We start from the raw sequence: 27,969 nt of genomic DNA, 5'->3' as shown, positions 1-27,969 counted from the left end.
AAAAAAAAAAAAAAAAACAGGCACCAATCCCCTTGAAGATTGACTGGACTGGATAAGTGTATGAAGCCCCTGCCACCACCACCTCCCAACCCAGCCCCACAAACAGCTGTCATTCCTCCAGGGGGCCTGTTCTCCAGCAAATGACAAAGGTCCCTGAACCAGGCCCATCCTGCCTTTGTGACAGTGTTGGGCAGAAGGGCCACAGCCCCAGAAGGAAATTCTGACCATCCCCTGCAGCCCCCTCTCACCATCCTCCTGCTTGCCTCCCTGTTCCCCCAAACAAACACTTTCCCTGTGGTCACCAGGGCCCTCCCCCGTCTCCATCCCTGCATTTGTCACATTGCATGTCTGCAAATCTCAAGCCTCCTGATAATAACGATGGCAGCACAGCTGTGGAGAAGGATGCACCTGCCCTCTGCCAGCCTCCTGGAGGAAGGCACGCTAGTGTGAGTGAAGAGCACTCCCCTGGGCCATACCTACAAGCCAGCACAGCCATGCCATGATCCAATAGTGTGCACACAAAGGCTCGCCTCAAAGCACAGCTCTCTGCCTGAGCCTCCTGATCACGCTCTCGGCTCCTGTCCTGAGCATCTATGGGGTAGTAACATCCCTAGATCTGATTCCAGCCTGGGGAGCCCGAGGCCTCCACTCTAAGCTTGAGCTCCAACTCAGAGTTACCAGAGCTGTGCGCTGGGGGGATGGAGTCTTGATCAGCCCAGCCAATATTTCCCATTTTCATCTGTCTTCGTTTGAGAACACAGCCAGGTCGGAGAACAAGCCAGGTAAACTAAAGCCTTGCTACCCAAAGTTTGGTAAGAAGATGTGCTGTACCAGCAGTGACAGAAATGCAGAATCTCACCCAGCCCCCGAGACCTGCTGCATCAGAATCTGCCTTTAATAAGGCGATTTGTGCGTGTATTCAAGTGGCACAGCACTGGATAAGAGAGTGGTTCTCAAACTCAGCTGCACACTGGAACTATCTGGGAAACTTAAAAAATACTGTTGCCTGGACCCAGCCCAGAGATTCTGATTTTATTGATCAGGGAGGGAGCCTGGGCTTTGGGATTTTTCAAAGCTCCCAGGGGATGCCACAGTGCAGGCAGGGTTGAGAGCCCTCATTCTACACGTATGATCTCTAACACTATCTTCTCTGTCCCTCAGACCCCTCATTGTGTCCTTCCCCACCCAGTGCCCTTCTTATGGTGCCACCTCTTTCTCCAACCCTTTCTCACAGTATTTCCAATGCCCCAGGATGACCGATGCTAACTGGGTGTTGAGGATGTTGGGCCTGGAAGAGTAGTTCATACTAGGTGGTGAATGACTGACAGCCCTAATTTCCACGTGGTATGTCAGGGGGAGTCCTGGCTTAAGCTAGTCCATCATTGGTGACATCTGACCAGTCTGGGAATGTAAATGAAATGCTTTGGGCATAGAGGGCTTTGCTGGTCGCCCTGGATTAGTTTTTTTATATACAGCTAAACGTACTATACAGGAAAGAGTTACGCATAGCATGGGTGAAACTTTGCTACTAAATTTAGACAGTTGAGCAAAGACACCTGTGTGTCTATCTGTGTGGAGGTGCCCAAATCTCTGCATCCTGCTAACATTTTTGGTAGGAAAGAAAACAAAAGAAAGGGGAGTGAGTGAGGGGAGCACCTTCAGAAGCCAGGAACCAGGGCTGTGGGTGACAGGATCGCAGGGGCCCACGTCCATAAAGGAATGAAGCACTGTCTGCCACACCTTTTGGTGACTTGGTGTCAATATCCCCACCCAAAACCCTCCCCTCATCCTCATGAGCTGTCATGGGGAGGATCCAGAGACCAAGGGAAGAAAGAGGCTGGATCACACTTGTTTATCAGATGAGCAGTGGCCAAACAGAAGCCAGAAGCCCTGGCCACTTGCCCAGCCTGCAGGTGCACTCCTGGGCAGCACCCTGCAGGGAGAAACTGCAGGAAAGCAACGGCTGAAGCCCTGTGGGAGCAGCAGCCAGCTCCCAGGTGCCGGTGCCACCATGGTGCAGCCATCTGGGGGAAAGGCAAGGGAATCCGAGACAGAGAGAGAGAAAGGGAGGCAGTTCAGAGCCGGGAGACCAATAAAGAGAAAAGGGCAAAAGCAGAATACAAAAGAAAGAGAAGTGAAAGGAGAAAAAAAAGACAAATAGTCAGACAGGAAGACACAGGGAGAGGCCAAGCCCCCCATGGCTGGGGGTGAGGCTCTGAGCTGGGAAGCCTTGGGACTTCACTTTTTGCAGCAGTGAGGGGTGGCAGTGAGTCCCTGTCGCACCTGACAGCCAGCTAAGGTGCAAATGAAAAGAACGCAGCGTGGGGCTGCTGGGGCCCTCGGCTCTGGGGCTCTGCTACTCTGTCTCTCTGGGCTGACCGGGCAGAGAGATAATTTGCCCATGGCTGGAGGTGTCAGACTCTGAAGATGAGTGTGAAGCCTGCAGGTGACCTGCCCACGGGGATGTGTCCTGTGTGACTAATCCCGGGCAGAGGTGGGAATGGAATTCTGGCCGCTGCAGCCCTATCTCTGAATCACATCCCTGTGAGGTGGTGGAAGGTGTCCTATCCTTACTCACGGCTGAGGGAGGGAGGCTTCAGCTGGGGGAGTAGGCTGAGGGATCAAGGCCAGCAGGGACGGCCTGTCATCGTGGAGGAGTGGGGTTCATCGGGGAGGATGGCTCATATTCTGTCTCGTACATCACAAATCCAACAAGCATTTCACATGTCAGTTAAGGGCAGAAACTCTGGAGCCAGATTGTCTGGGTTGAATCCTGGCTCTGCTTCTCACTAGCTGGGTGACTCTGAGCTTGTCCCCTAACATCTCCGTGCCTCTCTTTCTTCTTGTATAAAATGAGAATAACAAATAGTAACAGTATCTAGCTGTGGTGGGGATTTGATAAGTAAGCATGTGACAAGCATTCAGCTCAGTCCCTGCTGACACATGTGCCTGTCACCAGCATCCTTGCTGCTGCTGTTCATCTAGACCCTCTCCATTCTCAGGGACGGACCATGGGCTTAGGCAGAGCAGCAACCAAGGCAAGGGAGCTCCATGCTTCCATCCCAGTGGGGGAGCCAAAAACCACCCACATGATTTCAGAGATGGAGGAGTGCCGTGAAGGAAACAGAACAGGAGCCAGGATGGAGAGGGAGCAGGAAGCAGGGTCCCCTGCAGCCCACATGGTTGGTGGGCTTCCCTGTCTGTCAAGGGAGAAACGAAGTGACAAGAAGCAAGGAGCCAAGCAGAGTCCTGGGAAGAGCGTCCCAGGCAGGGGAACCAGCAGGCACAAAGGCCGTGAGGTGGGCAAGAGACGGAAGTGTCAGGGAATAGAAAGAAGGTGGTGGCTAGAGCCATAGGCAGGGACTAGGTCATGGAGAGCCTCGGAGGCATGGCTGGGATGTGGGTTGGACTTGAAGTCAGTTGGAGTGTATTAGCAGGAGAGCAGCAGGGTCTGGCTGATATTTTCTAAAGAGAACTGGCTTCTGGGAGGCAACTGGATTGTAGGGGTGTTGGGGGGCAGTGAAAGCAAGAAGCAACCTTCTTGACAGCCTTAAGAGGTAAAATTTTTAAAATGAGGACACTGAGCACTGCCACAGGGTGGAAAGGGGCGGAAGAGGGTGCCACCAACAGCTCCCTTCACTGAGTGCTTGCACCACACCAGGCTCCGCACCTTGGCGCTTTCACAGAAGAGGTGAAATTGCAAGCCCCAAGCCATCCAGCCGGTGCTGGGACATAGCAGGCCCTGGCTGCTGCCTCCTAAGCCCACGCCGCATCCATGAAAGTGGCCCTCTGCTAGTGCTGAAGGGGGTGACAAGCAAGCCCCTGGGGGGAGCCCCAGTTCTGAGTATGGCTGCAGAGCACATCTGCCCCCTGCCTCACTGCCACAGGAGTGGTTTGTTCAATGTCACAGGCAGTGCTGGAGGAAAAACTACTTTGTGATATACTTGAGATCATTCATTGACATCAGCTGAGAAGATAGCTACCTGTCCTAGCAAATGTTCACTCTGGTTTGATATCACTCTATCACCTATCCCCATACTGAGAATTTGCCTCTTGCAAAAGGCAAGTGTTATGGATTCAAAGCACGGATTTGATTTTTTCATTTCACATGAACTTTGCAGCTGCATCTGAAAACCAATCAGTGTGGATGTGCTCAGACATGCTCCATGCACCACTCCTGCTACCTTCTCCCCTGGGAAGGGGCTTCTCATGTCTTTCTGTGAAGTGAGCCAGGTTCCTTAGGGGACTCACCTTTGTCTCACTATCTACTACTGATTAGGGTCTATCCTCTCTGCAGTTACACAAGAACTTGTAGATTTTTGTGTGGTAGAGTTGCAAATCATTACTGTCTGGTAGAAAAAATAACCTCAAGGTTTAGTTTATTAACCCTGTCCAACATTAACGAATTTTGTATTGAACTTTGTAGTTTTATTTCAGTGTTCCCTGCCTTTCACTGATGATAAGCTCTCAGCCCCCCAAATTCTCCTTGAAACAACTTTACCATCCTGCTGGTCCCTTCATTCATGAATTAAATATAAACTTTTGGCACATACCACTTTATATTTGTATGACAGTCACATTTCTAGCTCGTTTACAATCATACTTTGAATGTGTTTTTATCTTCATTTTGCAAATGGGAACACCGAGGCTGAGAGAAGTCAGGGAGCTGGCTGAAGTGCACTGAGCTCGTAGGAGCACAAACAGGGCTTGGACCCCCCTCTGTCCAATGCCAAGCCCATAAGTGCCCTTGCAGTTCCCAAGTTGAAAAGAGCATTAGAAATGATCTAAACAAGCTCCAGTCTTTTACAGGCCAGAACTAACTCTGAGGCCAGGAGTGGCGAGAAGTCTTGCTCACAATTCACACACTAGTAAAGGACAAAGGGCAACCTTGGCAGAAAGGAAGTTTTTCAGCTAACCATTGCCTCATCTTCTTACATTTATCTCAAGTTTTTGCTCAAACCAGGCCACCCACAAGGAGCAAGAAAGAGTGACTAGCACACAGTGACATTTGTGAAGCCTGCCTTCACCTGCTTGCTGTCAAGGCAGCTCTGGCACAGGTCACTCCTGAGATTGTCAAGCAGGGTTCTGAGCTGGGGCCCCTGGTGGCTCTGAGGCCTCAAGAGTGGGCTGCCCAGGGTCTATGCAGCCCCTAAAACCATGTGCAAATTGTGCATATGTGCATGGTGCATCCGATTCCCAAAAATGTCACATACCCTGCTTTGAGAGACTGTCTCTAGAAGGCTCCTGTTAGAAGCAAATGAACTAATTGGGAAGAGACATGCACTCATCTCCAAGCACTTGCATAGGTTAGCCTGCTAAAGCAGTCCCAAGGATTTGTGAATACAAGAACAATGTGATTCAAAAGTCAGCCTTTGGGGTATCTCATAGGTCAAGCACCTGAAAGACTCAGAAGCCATAAGAGCATGTGTGAGAGGCTAATGCCCAGAGACCTATATACCTACATGGATGCTATTTCTGGTGGCAAAAGAGCAGCCAAGGGCCAGAGGGTCTCACCCAGCACAATGGGACTCTCCCCATGAAATATCAGCTCCTTGAAGCAGGGATTCTTACCTACTATGTTGTCAATTATTCCAAGCTTCTGGAAGAGAGACTGGTGTATAGTAGATGCTCAATAAATATTTCTTGACTGAATGAGAATTGTCTAAGAGGAAAGAAATATGCCACTAGCTGGTGATACCTATAAAATCCATGCCAAGGGCAAGACCCAAAAATGATAATAAAAAGAGTAGTAACCAACACCTACTGAGCCCTTTGCAACGTGCCAGGCTCTGTGCTAAGTGATCCGCATGCCTCCTCTATTTATTCCTCACAACAAATCCACGAGGCCACTGGACTATTGTTGGCTCCATTTCACATATGAGGAAAGTGAGGTTCAGAGAGGTTCTGTGATTTGCCTAAGGTTACACAGCTGGGAGTCCAGTCTACAACCTGGACCAGGTCTGCCTTAATCTACATCTTAACCACTGTACAAAAAACTGCCCTCCCTGGATTCACTGGAGAAGTGACAGAGGGAAAACCAGAGGAAAGAGAAAAAAACTGTGAACTGGGGTGAGAAGAGGGCAGTGCGGCAGCCAGAAGACATAACCTGTGTTGCAAAGCTCTCCAGAACAGCTTTTTTGAGACCCTGGGAGGGCAGTGGATAGGGGAAGGGGAAAAGCAGCAAGATGTGGCAGAGGTTGCCAGGTGTTCCCAACCAAAATCCATTCTCCCCTTTTTCCTTCTTACAAGAACTGTGATTTGATTTGGCCAGCCATGTGCCCAGATAAAAATTACATTTCTGGCCGGGCGCGATGGCTCACGCTTGTAATCCCAGCACTTTGGGAGACCGAGGCGGGCAGATCATGAGGTCAGGAGATCGAGACCACGGTGAAACCCCGTCTCTACTAAAAAATACAAAAAAATTATCCGGGCGTGGTGGCGGGCGCCTGTAGTCCCAGCTACTCGGAGAGGCTGAGGCAGGAGAATGGCGTGAACCCGGGAGGCGGAGCTTGCAGTGAGCCGAAATTGTGCCACTGCACTCCAGCCTGGGCGACAGAGTGAGACTCCGTCTCAAAAAAAAAAAAAAAAAAAAAAAAATTACATTTCCTACTTCCCTTGCATCTTGGAGTAGCCAAGGTTTAAGTAGAAGTTGCTGAACAAAAAAACTTCCAGAAAAATCTCTTTGAAGGAGGCTGACTCAGTTGGGAAAGGTGCCCTTCCTTCACTACTTTCCTTCTTCTTCCTGCCTAAAGCCCATATGAGATGGCTGGCGCTCCAGCAGCCATCTTGAACCATGAGGTGACCTTGAGGATGGAAGATAAAGCTAAGGATGTTGGAGCAAAAGATAGAGGGGTCCTGGGACTCTGACTCCCAGCTGACTCTGGAGTGAGAGAAAAACTCTGATATCTTAGTTTAAGTCATCTTTTTAAAAAGTTTTTCTCTTATGTAGAGCCAAACCCAATTCCAGCGGGCATAGAAGTCACCTTTGAGGAAAGACCAGCACAGCTAGCAATACCCAACACTCCATCTGCAGAAACACCGTCTTGCTAAGGCAGGTGGAGGATGTGCAGGCACCTGTGGGCCTGACCACAGCAGAGAAGCAAAGCCCTGAGACGAAGAGAATAGGGCCTCCCTCACACCCACACTCTCTCTTAGGCTGGTGACAAGGGAGAATTAGGACACAAACAAGAAATGGCTGAAATGTGAGTGAGTGCCAAAGAAACTAGCAACAGCAAAGATGGGCATTTTCAGAAGGTGACAAAAACCACCTAGGAAAGGGATGCCCCAGTGCTAAGACTGTCATTCACCTTCTGGAAATGCACCTGGGTCACCCTGCCCCCAGAGGACCCCCTGCATCCTATGTAGAAGAAAGGCCAAGGCCAAAAAGCATGTTGACCTGTGGGAAGAATTCAAGGTAGCTAGTATCAGAGCTAGTGCTGGAACCAGAACCTCCAGGGCCACTGCCAGGCCGTAGGGGACCTTTGTGGGAATTAGAAAAAGGCATCCCTTCTTCAAGATACTTCTATTTATTTGGAAATTGTCTAAATAAATGTGCAAATCTACATCTATAATGAGAATGGTGTCCTTTAGAGGTGGCACCCTTGGGCAGTGCACATCCTGAGCAACTGAACACAGTGACCCTGCATAGCTGTCTGATCCCACCACGCCTCCACCGACTGTATGGCTCCAAAAAACTAGCCAAATTCTATGCTCCTAAGGATGTCTCAGCCTTATTGATGATTATGTGAGGCCATGTGGCCCCTAATTAGGAAGACAGGAGGAGTTTCCACCCTAAAAAATGATACAATGTCGAGTTTGGGCACCTGGATTAAGTAGTATTCATAAGAAGAATGCAGCTGTGTGGAGCAGGTGACGGCGGCACTAGGACCAGAAATTGCCTGGTCTGATAAGCATCGAGCACAGTGCCTAGGGAGAAATCAGAGTCTAATAAGAAGTCGGAGAATGCATCAATCTATGACCAAATGAATGAAGGCATGGATATCTTTGAATTTTTTTACAATTAATTAAAACTGCTTTATGTCATCTTATCAGTTTTTTCTCCCCTTGGGTGGAAGGAAGAACTTTTACAATTTATGGAATTATTTTAAGCAAATAAATGCAAATGAGCACATCTCAATAAATGATTTAATTCTCTGCTTTAATTATTAACTTTAATTCTCTACCCTACCCCAGTCCCAACTGCCAGAAAGAGAGAGAGAGAGATAGGCTGGGTGCAGTGGCTCATGCCTATAATCCCAGCACTCTGGGAGGCCGAGGCAGGTGGATCATCTGAGGTCAGGAGTTCGAGAACAGCCTGGCCAACATAGTGAAACCCCGTCTCTACGAAAAATACAAAAGTTAGTCAGGCATGGTAGTGGGCACCTGTAGTCCCAGCTACTAGGGAGACTAAAGCAGGAGAATTAGTTGAACCCGGAAGGCAGAGGTTGCAGTGAGCAGAGATTGCTCCCATGCACTCCAGCCTGGGCGACAGAGCAAAACTCCTCAAAAATGAAAAAAAGAGAGAGAAAGAAACCTAATTAAACTGCATCCATGCTTTCCAGCCAGAGTCCAGCTGCTGACCTCACTATATCCTAACGCTATTCTTATGGACCAACCACTACTTCCCATGGAAGGTCCCTCTTCTTGGGGCTTTCCGGGGCCTTCCACGCCCATTTTGCACCTTGCTTCCTTGCACAGCTTCAGATGCCAACTCTGGGACAAGCGGGGAGAAGCTAGCATGTCCCAAATGAAAAAAGGGATAAGACTGAATCCCGTGCTGGGGAGATTCTTTGTGAGAACTGAAGTCCACTCAGATATACCGACTGGTCCCTGAAGCTATTCCCCCCGGGTTAGAAAAGCCACCATACTGCAGCAGGAAGAGAAGTAACGGCTGCACTTGTTGAACCTGCCTCTGTGCCCGGCCCTGTGAGGGACATCATGTGGATGGAAAAATGCTCCAGACCCTGGTTCAGAGGCCCTCGTTTCCTGCATCAGGTGTGTGACCTTGGGTGTGTCCCTCTGCCACTCTGGAATTCTGTGTCCCCATCTGAGGATACAGACGCTATCATCTCTAAAGCAGTGTTTCTCAGCCACTAATGTGCACACAAATCCCCTGGGGACTTGTTCAGATGGGCAGGTCTGGGGTGGGCCTGAGTGTCTGTGTTACCCAACCAGCTCCCTGCGGAGGCTGATGCTGCCAGCCACAGGGCACCCTTTGAGTTGAGAGGTGCAAGTTCCCTCCCGGATCTCACCTGGGGCTGTGCCTCCTCCCCAGTGGCCAAGCAGAGAAAGAATCTCTCACCCTGAGTGAGGCTGGCAGCTATCCCCCTACCCCCTGCCTCTGCCCTGGTGTGCCAGGCACTCTGATATCAGGCACCGTTAGAATTTCAGCCCAGCAAACAAAAGAGCCAGCTGCAGCCTGAGCTTAGGGACCCAGACCGCTGCCTTCTGCTTTTTCCTTTCCAAATGAAATTTGAGATGTCACTTGTTTTTTAATCACAAAAAAGGCTGAGAAAAGAAAATAAGTATTTCCTTCGTGTCTGTCTCTGCTTCCTGCCCCCACTCACTACTTGCCAGAAACCAGGTTTGACATCCTCTCGCCATCACGCCCTCGAGCCCCCCAACCAGCGTCCTGTTCCCCCAACCCCTCCTGCCCTCCCCACCGCTCTCTGAGCGCACCTCTGGCAGAGCTGCCTTGCCAGGCTTATTTTTAACAGCTCTGATTGAAGCCGGGAGCCCGCTGACATTTACACTCCCTCATCATTATCAGCTCGAAGCTTCCAGCAGCCAAGCTAAAAAGGCTTCACGGAGCCCAAGCAGGAGGGGCCAGGAATGAAATGTCAGCGGCTCCTCACTCCCACCTCTTGCAGGGCTGCTTCGCCACCTGCCCACAGCACAGCCCACCTGCCCCAGCTTGACCCTGAGAGAGGGGAGGCGGAGAGCCCCCTTCCCCCAGCAAACCCAGAGAAACCCAGGGGCCAGCGGTTTTCTCGCTTCTAGTAACCACATTTTCTCTCTCAAGAATCAGGGCACGTGGTGTGATTTAGAAATGCATGGGTGTGAAAAGACTCATAGAGGCAGAAAAATTAAATCCCATTTAGTTTTGTATTTAATGAGAGCCACCAACAAACCCCTCCTGGGTGGCTTTATACTCATTTGGACAAATTTAAACTGCCCAACCAACTGTCTGCCAAACGTACAGCCTTCCTGCTCCTCTCTGGAGTTCTGTACCATCCAAAGCTCCCATTTTTTCTCACGGATACTAGGAGGGCAAGATGAGAGTGCACAGCGCCTGGCACCCCAAAAGAGGCTGACCTCCAGGCTCCTCACCAGCACCCGCCTAGCCTAGGCCAGGCTCCCACCCAAGGGCCTCCACGTCCTGCACACATACACTCCTGCATCTAACACTGCAACCACATCTCATCCTCGCAGCTACTACGCTGATGGGCCTGAGAAAGAGGATCCCAGAGCATGGAGTGCCTTGATGCTTTGCTGTCTTAGGAGAGATTCACTGTTGTGTTTTATGTCTGCTAAGCAAGGTCAGAGTTCATGGGAATGCATCTGGCTCATTTGGAAACTTCACTTGTAGAAGGTCTCAGAGACCACTAAATAATTTACTCCTGGGTCATGGAGGAAATAATTTTTACAGAGAAAGCATTTCCAACTCAATGCACTAAAAGGTCACTTCATTAAGATGGTGGAGGTGGGGTGGGAGTTTAGAGGTGAGAACGATGCTTCTGTGGGAGGAAAAACTAGCTGTTAAAAGCATAGAAAGAACACCCACAGTTTAGATTTCTTTCTTTATCAAAGACGTCTTGCCTTTCCTATGTGGATGCTAATACAAAAGCAAACAATCTAAAACTTTTGGTAGTGGGTGTTTTTTAAGTCTCAAGGAGCCCCCTCCAGAAAGTCTTCCCTGACTTAGTCCTGACTTACAAACTGATCATTCATTCAGTTTGCTATCCTGCAGCCCTCTGCTATATGTCCTGGTCTGCAATCTGCAGCCCCAGGCAAAATATTAAATTTCTCATTATTTCCACTATTCCAGGAAGGCCTTCCCCAGCCACGCACAATCTGTGGGCAGCCATCGGTCCTCGTACTTCTCTGCCATGCCCTACAACGAGAGATGGCAAGCTGTTTGCTTTGTTCAGAGTGCTTCCTTTCACTTCCACACGTACATTTGCAATCACCAGCCTAACGATCTTGTTAATGTTATCATGTTGATATTGCCATTTCAAATGAATCAGCAAGCCCAGTTTATAGTTCAATCTGCAAAATTCTGATTACACTGCCAGCTACCAGGGTCTGGCAAAACGAATAGCCTTGAACCATCATAGCTGGAACCACTGTTCCCCAAGTGCCTTCCACAGATGGGACAGTGGTGGGGTTGTGCAGGGAATGTGAACATGCACACAGGCACAGCCCTGCCCTAAGGAATCCTGAGAAAACAGTGACCGGGATGACCCGGGGGGCTAAGAGTTCTGGGGCTCTCGCTATGGGCCGGACATGTTGCTGAGTACCATTTTCTGTTCACAAAAGCCCTACTGCTGCTCACAACTCAGAGCTGGGGGAGAGAGGCTGAGGAAGTGGTAACTGGGATGAAGCCAAGCTGCTAGGCAGAGAGGGGCAGGGGCCAGGTTTTCAGTCAGAGAAGACACCCCTTGGCTGGAGGGACCTGGGAGAGGTGAGGGCTCCTAGGGGTATGGTGAGGACTTGGCGAGGCAGAGCGGGTGAGCAGAGGCAGGAAGCCCAGCGTGTGCTGGGGCTAGAGCTGAAGAGCCTGGTGGTCCAAGTGGTGTGCACAGAGAAACAAGCTAGGAGGTGCCTGGGCTGGGCAGGTGCCTAAGGCCTTTGAATGCCATGTAAGGGAGGGGAAATTGAACCCACAGCCACGGGACCACTGAAGACTTGAAAACAAGAGCGGATCAGCGTGGTGTCTCAGGAAGACGACACCTGGCACCAAGTAGGATGGCTGGAAGAGGGGAAGGGCAGAGGAGAGTCCCTCGTGAGGCCACAGTAGTCCTTAAAGCACCAGTGATGGGGCTCCCAACTACCAGATGGAGGGATCTGGCTTCCCCCAGAAAGGGACAATGCCTGGGGACATAGCAGGCAGGAGTATTACGTGGCTGTCAGTAGGAACTCTGGAGTTGGCCTCCCCAAGTGGCCCTGGACAGGACACTCAGCCCCTCCTGTCCCCAGTTTCCTGAACAATAAAGCAGCAGGAAATGAGACCAGCTCCTCAGGCAGGGGTGTCAGGGGACCAAGGGAGCGAGCGTGTGTGACGTGCCCAGCCGAGCACCTGGCTCTCAGTGCCCCTCACCATTGTTAGCTGCCATGATTAACATGAATAGCAACAGGAGGTTGGAGTGGAGGTGCGGGGGGTGTCCAGTTTGGGAGGATGCTGTGACTGCCCCTCCCTCAGGCCATTGGGAACGTGAGACAGGACTAAGAGAGGGGCCAGGGCTTGATTTGGGGGTTCCTGGGGAAAAGGGAAGGCTGAAGTCACAGGAGGGCCTGAAATCTCAGGAAGAGTCCCAAGGAAGAGATGCAGGCAGCACAGGCACCACTGCACCAGGCTAGCCTGCCCCAGGTCAGCCACCCAGAGCAGCAGGCTCAATACAGCTGAGCAGGGCTGCAGCCACCTTGGAGTTTCTAAAAGTCAAAATTGCACAAAGGGAAAAAGACTCCAGGTTAGGGGGGTGGGGGACGGCAGGCAGTGGACAGGAGGAGAAGCTCCTGGATCTGTTGTACATCTGGGTAGGTGTCCATCTGTCTGTCTCTGGCTGCTGCTGGCTCACCCAGTGTCCATCTCTGCCTGTGGCCTGGCCCTCTTTCTCTGCATGTGTACCTATGTGTGTGTCAGGTATGCAGGGGGCGGGGTGCTTCCAGTCTTTCCTTTCACTTATCCTTTTCGAGTAAATCCAGCTTGATGGTCCCCTGCCCTGACCTAGGAGCAGGGAAAGGCAGTCCCAGAAGGAGAGGGAAGTTCTGGTACCTTCTTGCCCGGGGGAGGCCAGAGACCCCGGGCAGTGCCCCCGCAGCATCTGGTTACCATGAAATGGAATTTATACATGAAAATCAGGAGAGAAGCCAGCCCAGGGCACACTAGTCACGGCTGTGACAGAACTGACAGCTAATTAGAAAGCTCCATTTGAGCCTCACGTTGAAAAGCCATTTAATAATTAAATGTCTTATCTGTATTTAAAATCTTCTGACAATATATACTTAGAGTATGGCCAAAGAACCAATTTTCTCACTTCCATCACCCTAGAAGACACAATATTTGAATCCAGGCATCTCCCCATTGACAATAAGTGACATGATGTCACACGATTTGAGTCAGGAAGTGTTCTAGTGTTGGAGACCCTTCCTGCTGGCTCTTGGATTGATACAGCACAGAGACTTCGACTCACAAACATGTTTGACATGAATACGCCCCTTCCCAAGTCACTGAGCTGGGACCAGGCATGCAGGGAGTGGGTGAGGGGACCATCAGCCCCGCAGGGGAGGCACAGCAGGAGTGGTTCACCTGTGTGCAGCCAGCAAGAGGTGCATTGATTGTACAGCAATAATAAAATTTTTGGCCAGGTGTAGTGGCTCATGCCTGTAATCTCAACACTTTGGGAGGCCAAGGCAGGAGGATCACTTGAGGCCAGGAGTTCAGGACCAGCCTGGCCAACATGGTGAAACGCTGTCTCTACAAAAAATACAAAAAAAATAAATAAGCCAGGCATGGTGGCGCACACCTGTAATCCCAGCTACTCGGGAGGCTGAAGCAGGAGAATCACTTTAACCCGGGAGGCAGAGGCTGCAGTGAGCCAAGATCACACCACTGTACTACAGCCTGGGCAACAGCGAGACTCTTGTCTCAAAAAAAAAAAAAAAAAACATTAAAACAATAATTGTTCATTCATTAAAATAATGACCATAACAATAAAATCAATAATAAAAGTCAGTTCACTTTTCATTAGCATCACACACTGGCAATTTTAAGGCATGTCAGTGATACAATACTGCTCCCCACCAGGGATGGGCTCCCACCACCACCCCTTGGTACGCCGCTGCCTCGGCCTTAGGTGACCACAAGGGCAAATGCCCTGGAAGCCACAGGGCTCCCTGGCTTGCTCAGGGAGGAGAGGAAAAGTGCTGCTGTGTATTTCTAGGGATGGTGCAGACGCAGGCCAGTTTGGGCTCCATGGGTATAGTCTGCCCACCTACAAGAGCAGAAAACAGTAAGGGAATGGACCTCTCTGTGCATCAATGAAACTGAACCCCTTCCTGCTGGCACTGAGCCCTTCACGTTGCCAGTGTCCCCAAGGGGATTGTGGAGGCCATGCAGCACTAGGGAGGGAGAGTAAATCCCAAAGGCACATTCAGAAGCCTCACAAGGAGACCAGATACAGGTGGAAGAGAGTCATAGGCCTGCCGCTGGGGACACAGATGGAGTGTCTGCAGAGAAGAATGGAGAGGGAGGCACCAGAACCAGCTTCCTGGGTCCTCTTCCTATTGGATGGAGCGCTCCTCCCCAGACAACCCAGAACGCTGCTGCCCTCACACCCAGGACCACCTCTCAGGGAGCAGAAGGCTGTATTTCCATCTCCCCTCCTGAAAGCAAAACTTCTCTAGTTTCCCTTGCCAGCCAAAGAACCCCTAGTGCGGGAGCACACACACGACGGAAATCAGACCTGGGGGGAATTTAAACATGACCACGTTCAACCCTCTCTTCTGGCAAATGAAAAGAAAGCCCAGAGAGGTCAAGTCTCTTCTCTGGACTCACGCGGCTTGTTATCTGGTGCTCTTCCCATCGCCCCTGCCCACGATGCTGCTGGGAGCAATGTCATGTCACAGAGCCATTGCAGTCAGCAGGTTATAGGTTTAGGGCCTGCCCTCCTCTGATAGCTGTGCCAGGGAGGATGTGCTGCACATGCCTCCTGGCCTCAGACAGCAGCCTGGACTGGCTATGAGCAGCTGAAGCATGGCCCCAGTACCAGGCAGCACCAGCCCTGCTCTGGGGGTAGATATGAGTTTGCATGTCTGGAGTGATGAGTCACAATGCCTCTTGATTCACAGTCAGTAAGACTAAATATCTCTCCCACGGTCTGATCACTGTTGGAACTGGCCTGGGCTATCATTAAATTCAGGAGTGTCATGGGTCTTGGAAAATACTAATTGCTCCTAACCCAGCTGGGATCCTGCCCTCAGGGTGATCCCTATTCTCCTGGGATCAAATGTCACTTCTCAAAGGGTGGTCGTGGACCGGCAGGGTCAGCCTCACCTGGCAGCTTGGACGAGCAGAATCAGGCTCCTCCTGAACCTACTGAATCAGGACCTGCATTGATACAAGATCCCAGGATGATGTAGATGCACGTTAAAACCTGTGAGGTGGCCGGGAGTGGTGGCTCATGCCTGTAATCCCAGCACTTTGGGATGCCAAGGCAGGTGGATCACCTGTCGCCTGAGGTCAGGAGTTCAAGACCAGCCTGGCCAACATGGTGAAACCCTGTCTCTACTAAAAATACAAAAATTCTCAAGCATGGCGGTGAGCACCTGTAGTCCTGGCTACTTAGGAGGCTGAAGCAGGAGAGTCGCTTGAACCCAGGAGGCGGAGGTTGCAATGAGCCAAGATCGCACCATTGCACTCCAGTCTGGGTGACAGAATGAGTAAGACTCCATCAAAAAAAAAAAAGAAAGAAAAAAGAAAAAAAAAAAAAAAGCTTGTGAGGCACTGCGGGGAGGCACTGCAGGGACGCGCAAAGGTGACAACCTTAGAGACTGCCAAAGCTCACTCTGGACACCATCAGAGGCCATCGCAGACTGTCCTTCACAGGATGTGTGTGTGACATGCTGCCATGATCACTCTGTAACAGTGGCACAGGGGTGGATGGGGGAGGCCCGGCTCAGCAGCAGCTCAGGGTACTGAATCGTAGATGACAGCACTGTTGTGTGATGTCACAGTGCAGCCACCAGGTTGGGAGACCTGCTTATATACAGTGTCCAGGGAGCGCAGGCCCTGGTGCCCCACAAACCTGGGTCTGTGTGCCCACTCTTCATTAGCAGCTCCAGGACCAAGTACAGTCATGTCTCTGGAACTCATTTCCATATCTCCACTGTGATGTAAGGATGTGCATGGATCCTAAATGTGAGGAGCTGGCAATCACCAAGTCCCTGGCAGGTGCTCAGAGTCTGAGCTACCATCAAAATCGAGGGCGCAGGGGGAGGCTAACTGCTTCTCTGAATACCCTAAGGGAGGCAGATCTAGGCCAGGTGACCAGGGCTTACAAGTCCCAGGATAGCAGGTTGAGCTTGGTATGCGGAAGAACTGATGAGCAACTTCAGTCATGCAGGCGAGACCATATGGGCAGCGACCTCTCCAATAGCAAGCGTTCAGCAGGGATAGGTGTGAGTACATCAGGGAGTCCAGGAGAGGGCTGGCTGCATGCCTGGGAGGGGCAATGAGATGGGAAGTCAGGTGCTTTCTCATTTCTGCTGCTCTAAGGTAACACCTCCAGCCTTCTCCAAGATCCAAACAGGGTCTCCTGCTTCCCCTCTCTTTGCAGCAGGACAGATCAGGACAAAGCCATGCTGGAGTGGGGGCCACACACCTGCCGAAAACCCCCAACACTCTTTTTCCCAGCAGCAGCTTCCAAGCAACTCCTGATGCCCTCCCACCGGCTAACCAGAAAGGAACCCACCATTGGTCTCCTTAGTAACGACTTCCAAGGCCCCTTGGTGAGGATTTTAACAAGCTTCCAGCTGTCTCCCCAAACTGCCTAATTTTTACAACAATAAGACTCCTTTTTTCTCCTCTAAACGTTTATTTTAGCACATCTGAAAGCACACAGTGTGATTTCCAGACCCAAGTTAGACAGCGATTTCTTCACAAAGTGCAACACCCTCAATTAATGAACCCTCTGGGAATGAAGTACCTTCTAACAAAAACACTGTTCAAAATAAGCTGGAAAAAACCTCACACAGCCCCTAGGACAGAGATGTGAGTGTTGTTGCCCAGTCACAACCATGACAAGGTGGTGTGGTTACACAGTAGGGTCAGAGGTGGGCAGTCTCCAGCCATTCCCAGCAGGTGACCTTGCCCAGTTACTTGAGCTTCAACTTGGTTTCCTTGTCTGCAAGATGAGGATGATGACAGGCAACTCCCATGGCAGGAGTGCAGACTGCAGAACACTCACTCATGCAGTAACTACCTGCTGAGCACCCCTGTGCACCAGGCCTTGTTCCTGGGGTGGGGATACAGCAAGGAACACAGCCCTGCCCCGTGGAGCTCATATTCTGTGGGGTAGCGGGTGGAGGGGAGTACTACAGAGAAGAATCAAGCAGGTGAGGGGTAAAAGCACTGGGGGTGCCGAGTGGGAGTTACCTTTTTCTAGGTGGTGGGGAAGGCCTTTGATTAAAGACCTAAAGGAAGAAGGGAGTGAGCCCCATGGGTATCTGGGAGAAAGAGTATTCTAGGCACAGAGAACAGTCAGTGCCAAGGTCTGGAAGCAGGAATATGCTTGGTGTTCACAGAAAAGCAAGGAGTCCAGGGTCACTGGAGTGAGAAAGGGGAAAAGTAGTCAAGGGTAGGGACTTTGGATATCACTGTGATGAAGCAGTAGCCATCAGAGGGTTCCAAACAGAAGAGTGACCTATATTTAGAAAATGATGCACGTAAGGCACTAGGAACATGCCTTGCACATAGTAAGTGTTCAATTAACACCAGCAACTATTATACACCTCAGTTTCTATCCGGTCACTCCACACACAGGCAAATGTACGTGCCCACTCAAAAGCCTTCAATAACACCTCTCTGCCTACTGAGGCATCCCAGACCCTTCATTCTTGGATGCAAGCCCCTGTAACAAGGCCCAATCCACACCTCCAGCTCCCACCCCACCACACGTGCCCAGCTACAGCCTCCCTCTCCCTGAATCCACACATCTTCCCTCATCTTTGCTTTCACCTGTGCAAGTTCCTTCCTCCTCTCAGCGCCTCCTGAAGTCCTACCCAACATCACAACCCATCTCAAAGGCCACCTCCTCCATGAATTCATCCCTCATGCATCCCCAGAGGGATGTCATGCCTCCCACGGATGGCCAAGCATGCTGGGTCACTCATGGATATCTCATCCTTGATGCTGGTCTCATCTCCCCAGGAAACCCCACCTCCCACCCCTGTCACCACCCGTGAGATGGTAACCTACCAAGCTTATCTGCGGGGCTTAGCCCCAGTGCTGAATAGGCCACTTTTAAATTCAGCTGAATAACACCAATAAATGCACGACTCCTATTTGGCCCCCTCCACGTTACAGAGACCTGGCCGATACTCAGCCAAGATGCTGAGGGGGCAGAGCTGGCTTCTTCCAGTGTCCTAGGGACCAGCATAATTATAAATGGAAAGAAGGGGGGCATGCCCCTTCCTTAACATAAAAAAGTCAGCAGGAAAAATAAATCTGACGACCACTCAGTTCCATTCACCACCGTCTCCGAACATAGATGCAGGTAAGTTATTTGACAAGATAAAAACAAGTCATGATAAAGATAAGGAGATTCAAAAACATACACAAAAAGGCTGAGCGGGGCTGCCTAGCCACACTCAAGCTCTTGCGTCTGCAGAAAGGGCACCTTGCACACATAAATGAGGCCCCAGGAGCAGCAAGAAGCAGATGAAAGGGAACCCAAGGCCCTCCTTGCCAAGTCAGTGGAAGGGAGCGCCCTGGCTACATCGCAGGGGCCTCCAGTGACCGTGGTGTAATGAGAGCAGGGAACATAAATCACCATCCCTGTCTTTACAGAAAACATATTAAAGACTGATGAACTCCCACATGATTTTCTGAAGTGGGCAGAAGAGATGGCAGATCAAACCGGGGTCAGAATCTTCTAGACGACTGCCTAACCAGATGTGGATAAATCACAGGACCACAGGGCATCTCCGGAGGGTCTTAATTAAGGAGCTCGAGGTGAAAATGGGGCCAGGACACATGAACTGTTGTTAGCCGTGGCCCCTCTGGAGGCCACAGGTAACATTTCAAGCCATTTCACCAGGTTAGCCTCAGCCCAGACTCTGCCCAGGGCCAAGAACAAAACAGAGAAATTGACCAGCCAGAAAGACAACCATACCCAGAATCTGGTCCAGAGGTCTCTGCCAAGGGCATCACCAGGTGGATGCCGGAAAAGGCAGGCAGGAGGTCAGGATATGGGACAGAACCTCCAGGCGAGAAGGTCCCGCAGATGGTACCCATGGTGGGCATCCACTGGTTTTCGTTTTGTTTTGTTTTTGTCTGCAGCTTCTGTTCACCCTACTTCCCAGGGACTTCCCAGTGGTAACCCCAACTTTTGTCTGGAGATCCGCCCCTCCCCAACTCTGGTCTTGTGGTCAGGTGGAGATGACCAGCTCCAGGGCCAGCCCATCATTTGCCTGGCCATAGAGGCTAGTTCAAGATGGAAACAGAATCCCATCAAAGCCATTATGATAGTGTGAGACTTTTGAAGCAGAGGTTAATGTCGTTTCTGGGGGACTTGGAGGTAAGGCAAGGTCAGAGCTGGAGCTGCTATAAACATCTTGGGACATGAATGAAGAAGGGGAGAATCAGAAACCAGTCCTATGTGGAAGAGACTAGGGGAGGGAGTGAGACAAAGACAGAGAATGAATGAATGAATGAATGAATGAATGAATGAACGAATGAATGAATGAACCTGGGCCCTGGTAGCATCATTTGAGCCCCTGATCAGGCCTTATCTGACTCAGGTCTGCCAGACTGCAAAGGAAGGAAGCTAATCGGTACTGAGTGTTTATCACCCGGCGCAGTGCAAGTGTTATTGCATTTAGTCCCTGCAATAACCCTGGGGGGTAGGCTTATTTGGGGGAAATCTTTATTTGTAAATAAGGAAACAAATTAAAGTTTTTTGTTTTTTTTTTAAACTTGCCCAGTTAGGTCATTCCCACATGGTGGAGACAGAATCTAGAGACCAGGGATCAGCCCCAAGGCTATGATCTTTGTGCTGTGCCGTTCTACCCCTGAGCAGACAGGCCAGAGGTCCAGAGAGGGCTGTGCTGGCAGAGTTCACACTTTGATAACCGAACCCTAGAGTAAGCCTGCCCTGGAAATGTCAGCTCAAGGGACTGACAGGCATAATGCTCTTTGGGAGAGAAATGCCACATCTGCAGCGACATGCATCCTAACACTGTCCAAGGACTGGGGAACCAGCGGAGGAGCAGCTGATAAATGTCAAGGCACACAGTAATCCTGGGTAATCTATTCAGAGCTGGCAGTAATCTGAACTTTCTGTACAGCAGTGACTCTGAGCTATCAGTCACAACGCAAGAGGGAGCCTTGAGGGTCCTCCAGGATGTTTGCCAAGGGCACAGGCCCAAAGCCAGAAAAGGTACCCAACAGCGATACCATCAGGAAGATGTTGGAAACAAAAGACAAATCACTCTACCTGGGGGAATTACCCCTGCAGCTGCAGGGGCCTCCTGGAGACACGCTCACCTGAGCTGGCTCACGTGCTGCTGAGGCTGGATGGAATGGCACATGGCAACATGCTTTGTCAGCGGTAACGTGTTGTTATTTTAACTCTATGCTTAGTTTGTAAAGACTCACTCCGTCTCCTTTGTTAAATAAAACCCCGATCTCTCCCCAGGTAAGGCAGGGCAGCTGGTCAGAGGACGCCGCCTCTATTCCCCGGGCCTCCCCTTCTCCCCGGATACCTCGCATCCTAACTGCATCACACGAGCCCCAGCTCTGCTGATTCCCCTTGACACTGGAGCCCTTTTGGTCATGGACCAATTCCTGTTCTCAAAGACCTTTCTCATTATGCCATAGAGGAATATTTGAAGAATACTAAAGAAAAACATGCCACCATGCCCAGCTAATTTTTGGAAAAGGAAATTGCAAGGAAATGCACAAGCAGCTTCCCCAAAGGTCCAGCTGGGAAAGCTCAGGTCCTGCCTTGCTGAGGCCCTGCCAAGGCTCAAAGACCCTGCCCCACCCCCACGTGCTGCCCTTTGAGCTGTGAGTAGGGTGGAAGACAGGGAGGCAACCCATGGGGCCAGCTTCCTGGGGAGCTCAAGCAGGAGCCGGGGGGGGGACAGAGAGGTGCCATCCCCACTGCCCACCAACCACACTCAAGGCCCATGTCACCCACACAAAGGAGGAGAAGACAAATCGAGGGGTTGCTAACCTGAGGGCAGGACCAGCAGCGCTGCACGAAGAGAGATGAAAGGGGTGAGGCTCCAGTCCAGGGGCAAAAAGAATCCTAAGTGACACACACACACGTGCCCAGCTCTTCCTTGCCCTGAGGTGTCTGCCCCAGTGTTCACTGCCTGAGCTGCCCACCTTTCTTCCCATCTTCCCTCCCTTAGGAAGTCCTGTGACCCCTACCATCCTCCTCCTCTGTAGGGCTGGTTGTGCCCTCCCCTGGGGTGGCATCAGCACCCTGTGGGCACCTCTGTGAGGACCTTCTGGAAGGTGCAGCAAGGGAGGTGGGTAGGAGGGTAGGCTCTCCTTGCTGCCCGGGTTTACATGCCAGCTTTGCCACTTCCTTTGTCACTTTAACCACATCATTTCACCTCTCCGTGCCTCAGTTTCCTCCTCTGTGAAAAAAGGAGAGTAACAGTGCTGAGGAGTGAATAAGCGCTTGGCTCATGCAGTAAATGTGAGCTTTCATGCTTTTAACTTGTTCATTTCCTCCACCAAATCGAGAGTTCCCAAGGGCCCAGGCTCCATGTGCTGGCAGTGCCCCCAGCACACTCCAATATCCACCTCCCCCATGGCAATGGTGGAGCAGCCACCCAATGGGGCCCTCACAAAAGGCCCAACATGGCATCGGCTGGTGGTTAAGAGCCACACTCGGCCAGGTGTGGTAGCTCATGCCTGTAATCCCAGCACTTTGGGAGGCCGAGGCAGCGGATCACAAGGTCAACAGATCAAGACCATCCTGGCCAACATGATGAAACCCTGTCTTTACTAAAAATACAAAAATTAGCTGGGCATGGTGGCATGTGCCTGTAGTCTCAGCTAGTCGGGAGGCTGAGGCAGGAGAATCGCTTGAACCTGGTAGGCAGAGGTTGCAGTGAGCTAAGATCACACCACTGCACTCCAGCCTGGTGACAGAGTAAGACGCAGTCTCAAAAAAAAAAAAAAAAAAGCCACACTCGGGACTCAGTGGTCCTGAGATCACGCACAGGCCCAGGGTCGGAGTGCAGTGACAAAGGACAAGTTCCTTTACGTCTTGAGCTTCTGTTTCCTCATCTGTAAACATGAAATAAAAATTACAATCCAAAAAAATAAATAAAAAGCCAGGCACGGTGGCTCACACCTATAATCCCAGCACTTTGGGAAGCCAAGGTGGGATGATCGCTTGAGGCCAGGAGTTCAAGACCAGCCTGGGCAACATAAAGAGCCCTCATCTCCACCAGAAAGAAAAGAAAAGAAAAAAGCCAACCTCACAGTTACTGTGAGAAATGGATGAAAAGACATTTCAAGAGCTTAGCACAGTACCTGACAGTAAGTCACAATAAATACAATAGATTTCTCTTTAGCAATAATGATGCCAGCACTCCTATCTGTAATGAGCAGTGAGTGCTCCGAGACCATCTGCAACCTCAGCTACTCTCTCCAGAGGTGCTTAAAGGAAGAAAGTAGGGCAGAAGGACTGCCTCCAAGATGCTCAGGGAGGAGAGGTGATCAGAAGAAGGTTCTGGAAACATCCCGACAGGAAACCTTCCCAGCGAGAAGCTGTGGGTTCCTGCCGCTCCCTGCATCTCTTGCTCTCTCTAACTCTGCCATCTTCCTTCTTCACCCCATTAGCCTTGTCAAACAGAGAGGAAGGGATGAAACGATGGAGTTTAGAAATTAACATTTCAAAGTAAATACTGGAAGAGTGCTGCCTGAGCCTTGGAGTGGCAGGTGCACAGAGGAGGGGTGAGGGCTGGTCTGGCGTGTGTGCTCTCCACAGCTTTTGTGCCTGATCAGTCATCTCATTTCCCTTCTGTAGCACATTAAAGAGAAACATCACCGACAAACCTCTCAGTCCCCGCCAAGCTGTTGGGTGCAAGCTGAGCCAGCGGGCAGACACAGCTCAGTCCTCCTGGCTCTTCTCTTACAAACCTCCATCAAATGGGCCAGAATTTGCGGGGGAAAGAACACTCTATTCAGCTCAGTTTACTCATATACCACACCCAGGCAGAAGTTAGGACAGAGCCTTAATGCCTTCCCAGAAGGGCCCAAACAGAGCAAAGGATCAATCCCTTATTCACTGACCCACTGTCCACCCAATAATCACTGAAACTAGATTTTACTTTTAAAATATTTGTTGGCTCCTTCTCTGCCTGTCATGGAACGAGGACATTCTGTGCCTGGGAAGAAGGCACAGAAACAATTCCACGGCTTGAAACCATATAGAGGTGCCAGCCCTTCACTCAATGCCTAATCAAAACAGTTCCGATGACAAAGCCTCTCCTCATAGGCTTTACATTTGCAAAATGATTTGCTAAGACCCAGTAGAGTTGATGCACGTGCCCATGACCTAGCAATTCCACTCCCAGGTATTCACCGAAGAAGCTCTCCCAACTGTGCACTAGGAGGCACCTGCCAGGATGTTCCAAGTATTATTTGCACGGAAAAACCTGCAAACAATCCAAATACACACCAAAAAGAAAGTGGGCAAATCGTGGTAATGCCACATAATAGTGAAAAATGCATGAACCACAGTCCACATCATCATGGATGAATTTCAGAAATGTAATTCTGAGTCCAAAAAAAATAAAAAATGAAACCAGCCTCTTACAAAGGAATATACATAGCTTGGTTCCTTTATGAAAAAGTCAGAGAATAAGCAAAAGTTAAGCTAAGGCTTACATATATACATCTATATAGCAACACCAAAAAGAAAATCAAGGAAATTATAAACACAGAAGTCAGTACAGAGGTTCCCTCTGGAGCTGAGGCTGGGGTTGGGTTGGAGAGGGCACGGGACCTTCCTGCAGCTTTGCTACATTCTTTTGCTTAAGTTTGGTGGTGAATACATGGATACTCATTTTATTATTATGCTTTGCCACTAAATTTTTAGCAATAATGATGCCAGACACATTCTAAATTTTCTTTTGTTATCAAAAAGTCATTTCTAAAGCATTATTTTCAAAAAGAGTGTTGGCCAGGCGCAGTGGCTCATGCCCGTAATCCCAGCACTTTGGGGTAAATCACCTGAGGTCAAGAGTTTGAGACCAGCTGGCCAACATGGTGAAACCCCATCTTTACTAAAAATATAAAAATTAGCCAGGCCTGGTGGCAGGTGCCTGAAATCTCAGCTACTCAGGAGGCTGAGGCAGGAGAATTGCTTGAACCTGGGAGGCAGAGGTTGCAGTGAGCCGGGGTCGCACCACTGCACTCCAGCCTGGGTGTCAGAGCAAGACTCTGTCTCAAAAAACGGAAGAAAAGAAAAGAAAGAGGGCTGACCCTAATATAGGTAAGGACATCTGAAGGCAAAAAGGGACTCCAAATGCTTCAGACGGCCAGCCAAGAGTCCGAGTCATTAAAAACCACAGAGACAAATGAACAACAGGAATAGCTGTATTCACTGAGTGTCCATCATGTCATCGACACACGCTAGACTCTACAGAGATTATTCTAATTCTCACAGCCACTATGTAAGATGGGTGTCATTATCACCGTGGAAACTACAGTTCTGATAGGTGAAGTGACAAGGCCAGGGTCATCAAGCTGCTCCTGCCGCGGAGAAACCAAACACACCCCGTCTGTCCACGCCTACAAAGACTGCGTCTTTCCATGATGCCAAGCAGCCGCTCAAATATTTATAGACATAAATGGTGAATGAACCAAAGTGCAATTCAATCCAACACATATTTATAAATATTTATAACCAAATGTTTTGCTTTGATAATGCCTATTCTCTGAAGTGCCTGGTGTCAGACAAACAGGGCTTTTGCTGCGGGAGCCGGCTGCAGCTCACCTGGGAGCATTCACTCGTTTCCATGAACACACGCTTATGTCTGCGCTCACATCTGTACCCAGATGGCCCACCGCCCTGTTACTCATCGTCTTCAATTTAACACACCGTGAAAATAAGACTCAGGTGCCCAGGGACCACAGGATGCTGTTTGTGAGGGAATTTGTGCCTCTCTGCTGCCTAAAATCTGCCAGAGCCTTCCCATCACTTTCAGGATTAAAGCCAAGCCCCTCAGCAGAATGGCATGTCCTGGCTGAACGTGCCAAGCTTGCCCCTTCCCACTCGCACCCGCACCCTGACCTGACAGCTCGGCTCCATTTGCGGGTTCTCAAACGTACCACGTTCCCTTCGCTGTCCAAGGCTACACAGGCTTTTCCCTCTGTCCTTCCCTTCTTCACCTCACTTTTGGTCTAGTTAAGGTCTCCTGGACCCTCAGAGCCCAGCAATGATGCCCCCTCCTCCAGGGAGCCTCTGCCAAGCTTCACTGCCGGGCTCCGCCACTCCCCAACAGAGCACCCTGTGATACTCACCCCTTGGCACCAGCTCTCTCTGTTTTCTCCTCCATCCTCTCACGGTTCTGAGCTCCTCTTTCTGCATCCACAGCCGTAGGCTGGGAGATATGAATTCAGAGCATGCTATAAATAAAAGTGTGTGTCTCCTGGGCCTCAGGTCCCAGGACCACATACAGCAATGGGCCAGGACAGATAATCCACACTCATGGGCAGGACCTGTGCTGAGCCTTCACAGCACTACCTGATTTTATCTTCACAGCCACACTATGAGGTACTACCAACCCCATTTCACAGATGAGGTAATTGAGATTTAGAAAAGTCCAGTATCAGGAACAAAACCATGCAATCTATAACCCAAGACTGTTTGATTCCAAAGCCCATGATCTGTTATTAATTTGTTTTTTGTTTTGTTTTGTTTTTTTGAGACAGGGTCTCACTCTGTCACCCAGGCCGGAGTGCAGTGGCACAATCTCTTCAACCCCTGCCCCCTGGCTCAAGCAATCTTCCCACCTCAGCCTCCCAAGCAGCTGGGACCACAGGAACATGTCACTGCACCCAGCTAATGTTTGTATTTTTTGTAGAGACAGGGTTTCACCATGTTGTCCAGGCTGGTTTCAAACTCCCGGGCTCAAGCAATCCTCCCACCTCGGCCTTTCAAAGCGCTGGGATTACAGGCATGAGCCACCGCGTCCAGCCCAGTTATTAAATGTTTTAAATAAGCAATTGGATGCCACTAGAATCTTGAAATCAGAGGACTTTAGACCTGAAAGGTATCTTGGAAAGCAATATCAAATTTAGTGGTCATTTTTGTGTCCCTGATGATTTTTTCTAATGATCTACAAAGATGCATTGATTATAATTGTATATAATTTGATATACAGCCTCTTGCAACGTCAAAGGATTTTCCATCCGAATCAGCTCTTCTGAACATTTTTCTTTCTTTTTTTGGGTTTTGTTTCTGTTTTTGTTTTTGAGATGGAGTTTCAATCTTGTTGCCCAGGCTGGAGTGCAGTGGCGCTGCAACCTCTGCCTCCCAGGTTCAAGCAACTCTCCTGCCTCAGCCTCCCAAGAAGCTGGGATTACAAGCATGTACCACCACACCCAGCTAATTTTGTATTTTTAGTAGAGAGGGGGTTTCACTATGTTGGTCAGGCTGGTCTTGAACTCCTGACCTCAGGTGATCCACCCACCACAGCCTCCCAAAGTGCTGGGATTACAGGCATGAGCCACCATGCTCAGCCCCGAACATTTTTCTTTTAGGATTTTTTTTTTTTTTTTTTAGACAGAGTTTTGCTCTTGTTGCCCAGGCTGGAGTGCAATGGTGCAATCTCGGCTCACTGCAACTTCTGCCTCCCAGGTTCAAGAGTTTCTCCTGCCTCAGCCTCCTGAGTAGCTGGGATTACAGGCATGCGCCACCATGCCCGGCTAATTTTGTATGTTTAGTAGAGACAGGGTTTCTCCATGTTGGTCAGGCTGATCTCGAACTCCTGACCTCAGGTGATACGCTCGCCTCGGCCTCCCAAAGTGTGGGGATTACAGGCGTGAGCCCGGCCTCTTTTAGGATTTTTAAGGTGAGTTTTATGGGTCTTCCAAAGGGTGGCCTGACCTGGTATAAAGACATGCCCATGGTCACATGGAGAGTCTCACTACACTCCCAGGCGGGGCAGGGGTGGGAGTGAGGCATCGAGGGGACGACATCCACCCCGCTACCAGGTGCCTGAAGCCACTCCAGCTCTCCCAGCCCCTCAGGATACTCAGGGACTGTCCTAGCAAGGCAGGAAGTGAGGACAAGGGACCCAGCAAAGGAGCACCCACCTGCCCAGCTTCTGACCACGTCACAGTGTAACTGTCTATGGTGGTAATGTTACAAGCCAGGGGAGCAAAGGACAATTCACCACAACACTTAGGGTCAACATGGAGCAGCCACAGAGGCCCTGAGTCCCCTCAGAAGCACCGACTCCCACTCTGGGGCCTGCCCACAGGAGGCCAGCTGGTGGAAAGGGGGCCCAAGTGAACATAGAAACAGCAGAGGGAATTATTGCACATTCTGAAGTCTTCCTAGTAAGATCAAAAGTACAGGCTGGGTGCAGCAGATCACACCTATAATCCCAGCACTTTGGGAGGCCAAGGCAGGAGGATCACTTGAGGCCAGGAGTTCAAGACTAGCCTGGGAAACAAGACCAGCCTGGGCAACAAAAATGTTTTAATTAATTGGGTGTGGTGATGCACACTTGTAGTCCCAGAGTCCCAGCGACTCTGGAGGCTGAGGTGGAAGGATCAGTTGAGCCCAAGAAGTTGAGGCTGCAGTGACCCATGACTGCACCACTGCACTCCAGCCTGGTGACAAAGTGAGACCCTGTCTCAGACAGAAAAAAAAAAGTACAAAGTAGGTGATAGAGTCATCTACCTGGATACTTACAGTCATCCCTTAGCTCAAGGAAGAGTCCTAAGGAAGCTCGTCTCCCCAGCCTTCTCAAATCAAAAAGTAAAAATAA

At 50.3% G+C, this 27,969-nt stretch overlaps 1 protein-coding gene across 8 annotated transcripts in view; it reads right to left on the bottom strand.

Annotated features, from left to right (window-relative positions):
- SLIT1 (slit guidance ligand 1) overlaps positions 1-27,969 on the bottom strand; it is a 201,061-nt gene that overhangs the window by 91,429 nt on the left and 81,663 nt on the right. Inside the window, exons 1-3 of one of the 8 annotated variants that reach the window (XM_058436136.1) lie at positions 15,764-15,845; positions 15,275-15,328; positions 7,824-7,926 (exon numbers count right to left, since the gene is read on the bottom strand). The exons of 4 other annotated variants lie outside the window; for them this stretch is intronic. Coding sequence is in view for 1 of the 4 variants with exons in the window: in XM_058436134.1 (XP_058292117.1) it covers positions 15,764-15,807 (44 nt within the window). In the remaining 3 variants the exon portion in view is untranslated. Of the gene's footprint in view, positions 1-7,823; positions 7,927-15,274; positions 15,329-15,763; positions 15,858-27,969 lie in introns of those variants that run through there. 3 more of the 8 variants (XM_058436135.1, XM_058436137.1, XM_058436134.1) reach the window with 3 other exon arrangements.

Source organism: Hylobates moloch, unplaced genomic scaffold, assembly GCF_009828535.3.
Source record: "Hylobates moloch isolate HMO894 unplaced genomic scaffold, HMol_V3 SCAFFOLD_3, whole genome shotgun sequence".
NCBI classification, from domain to species: Eukaryota; Metazoa; Chordata; class Mammalia; order Primates; family Hylobatidae; genus Hylobates; species Hylobates moloch.
This window is presented reverse-complemented; position numbering and strand designations above follow the sequence as displayed.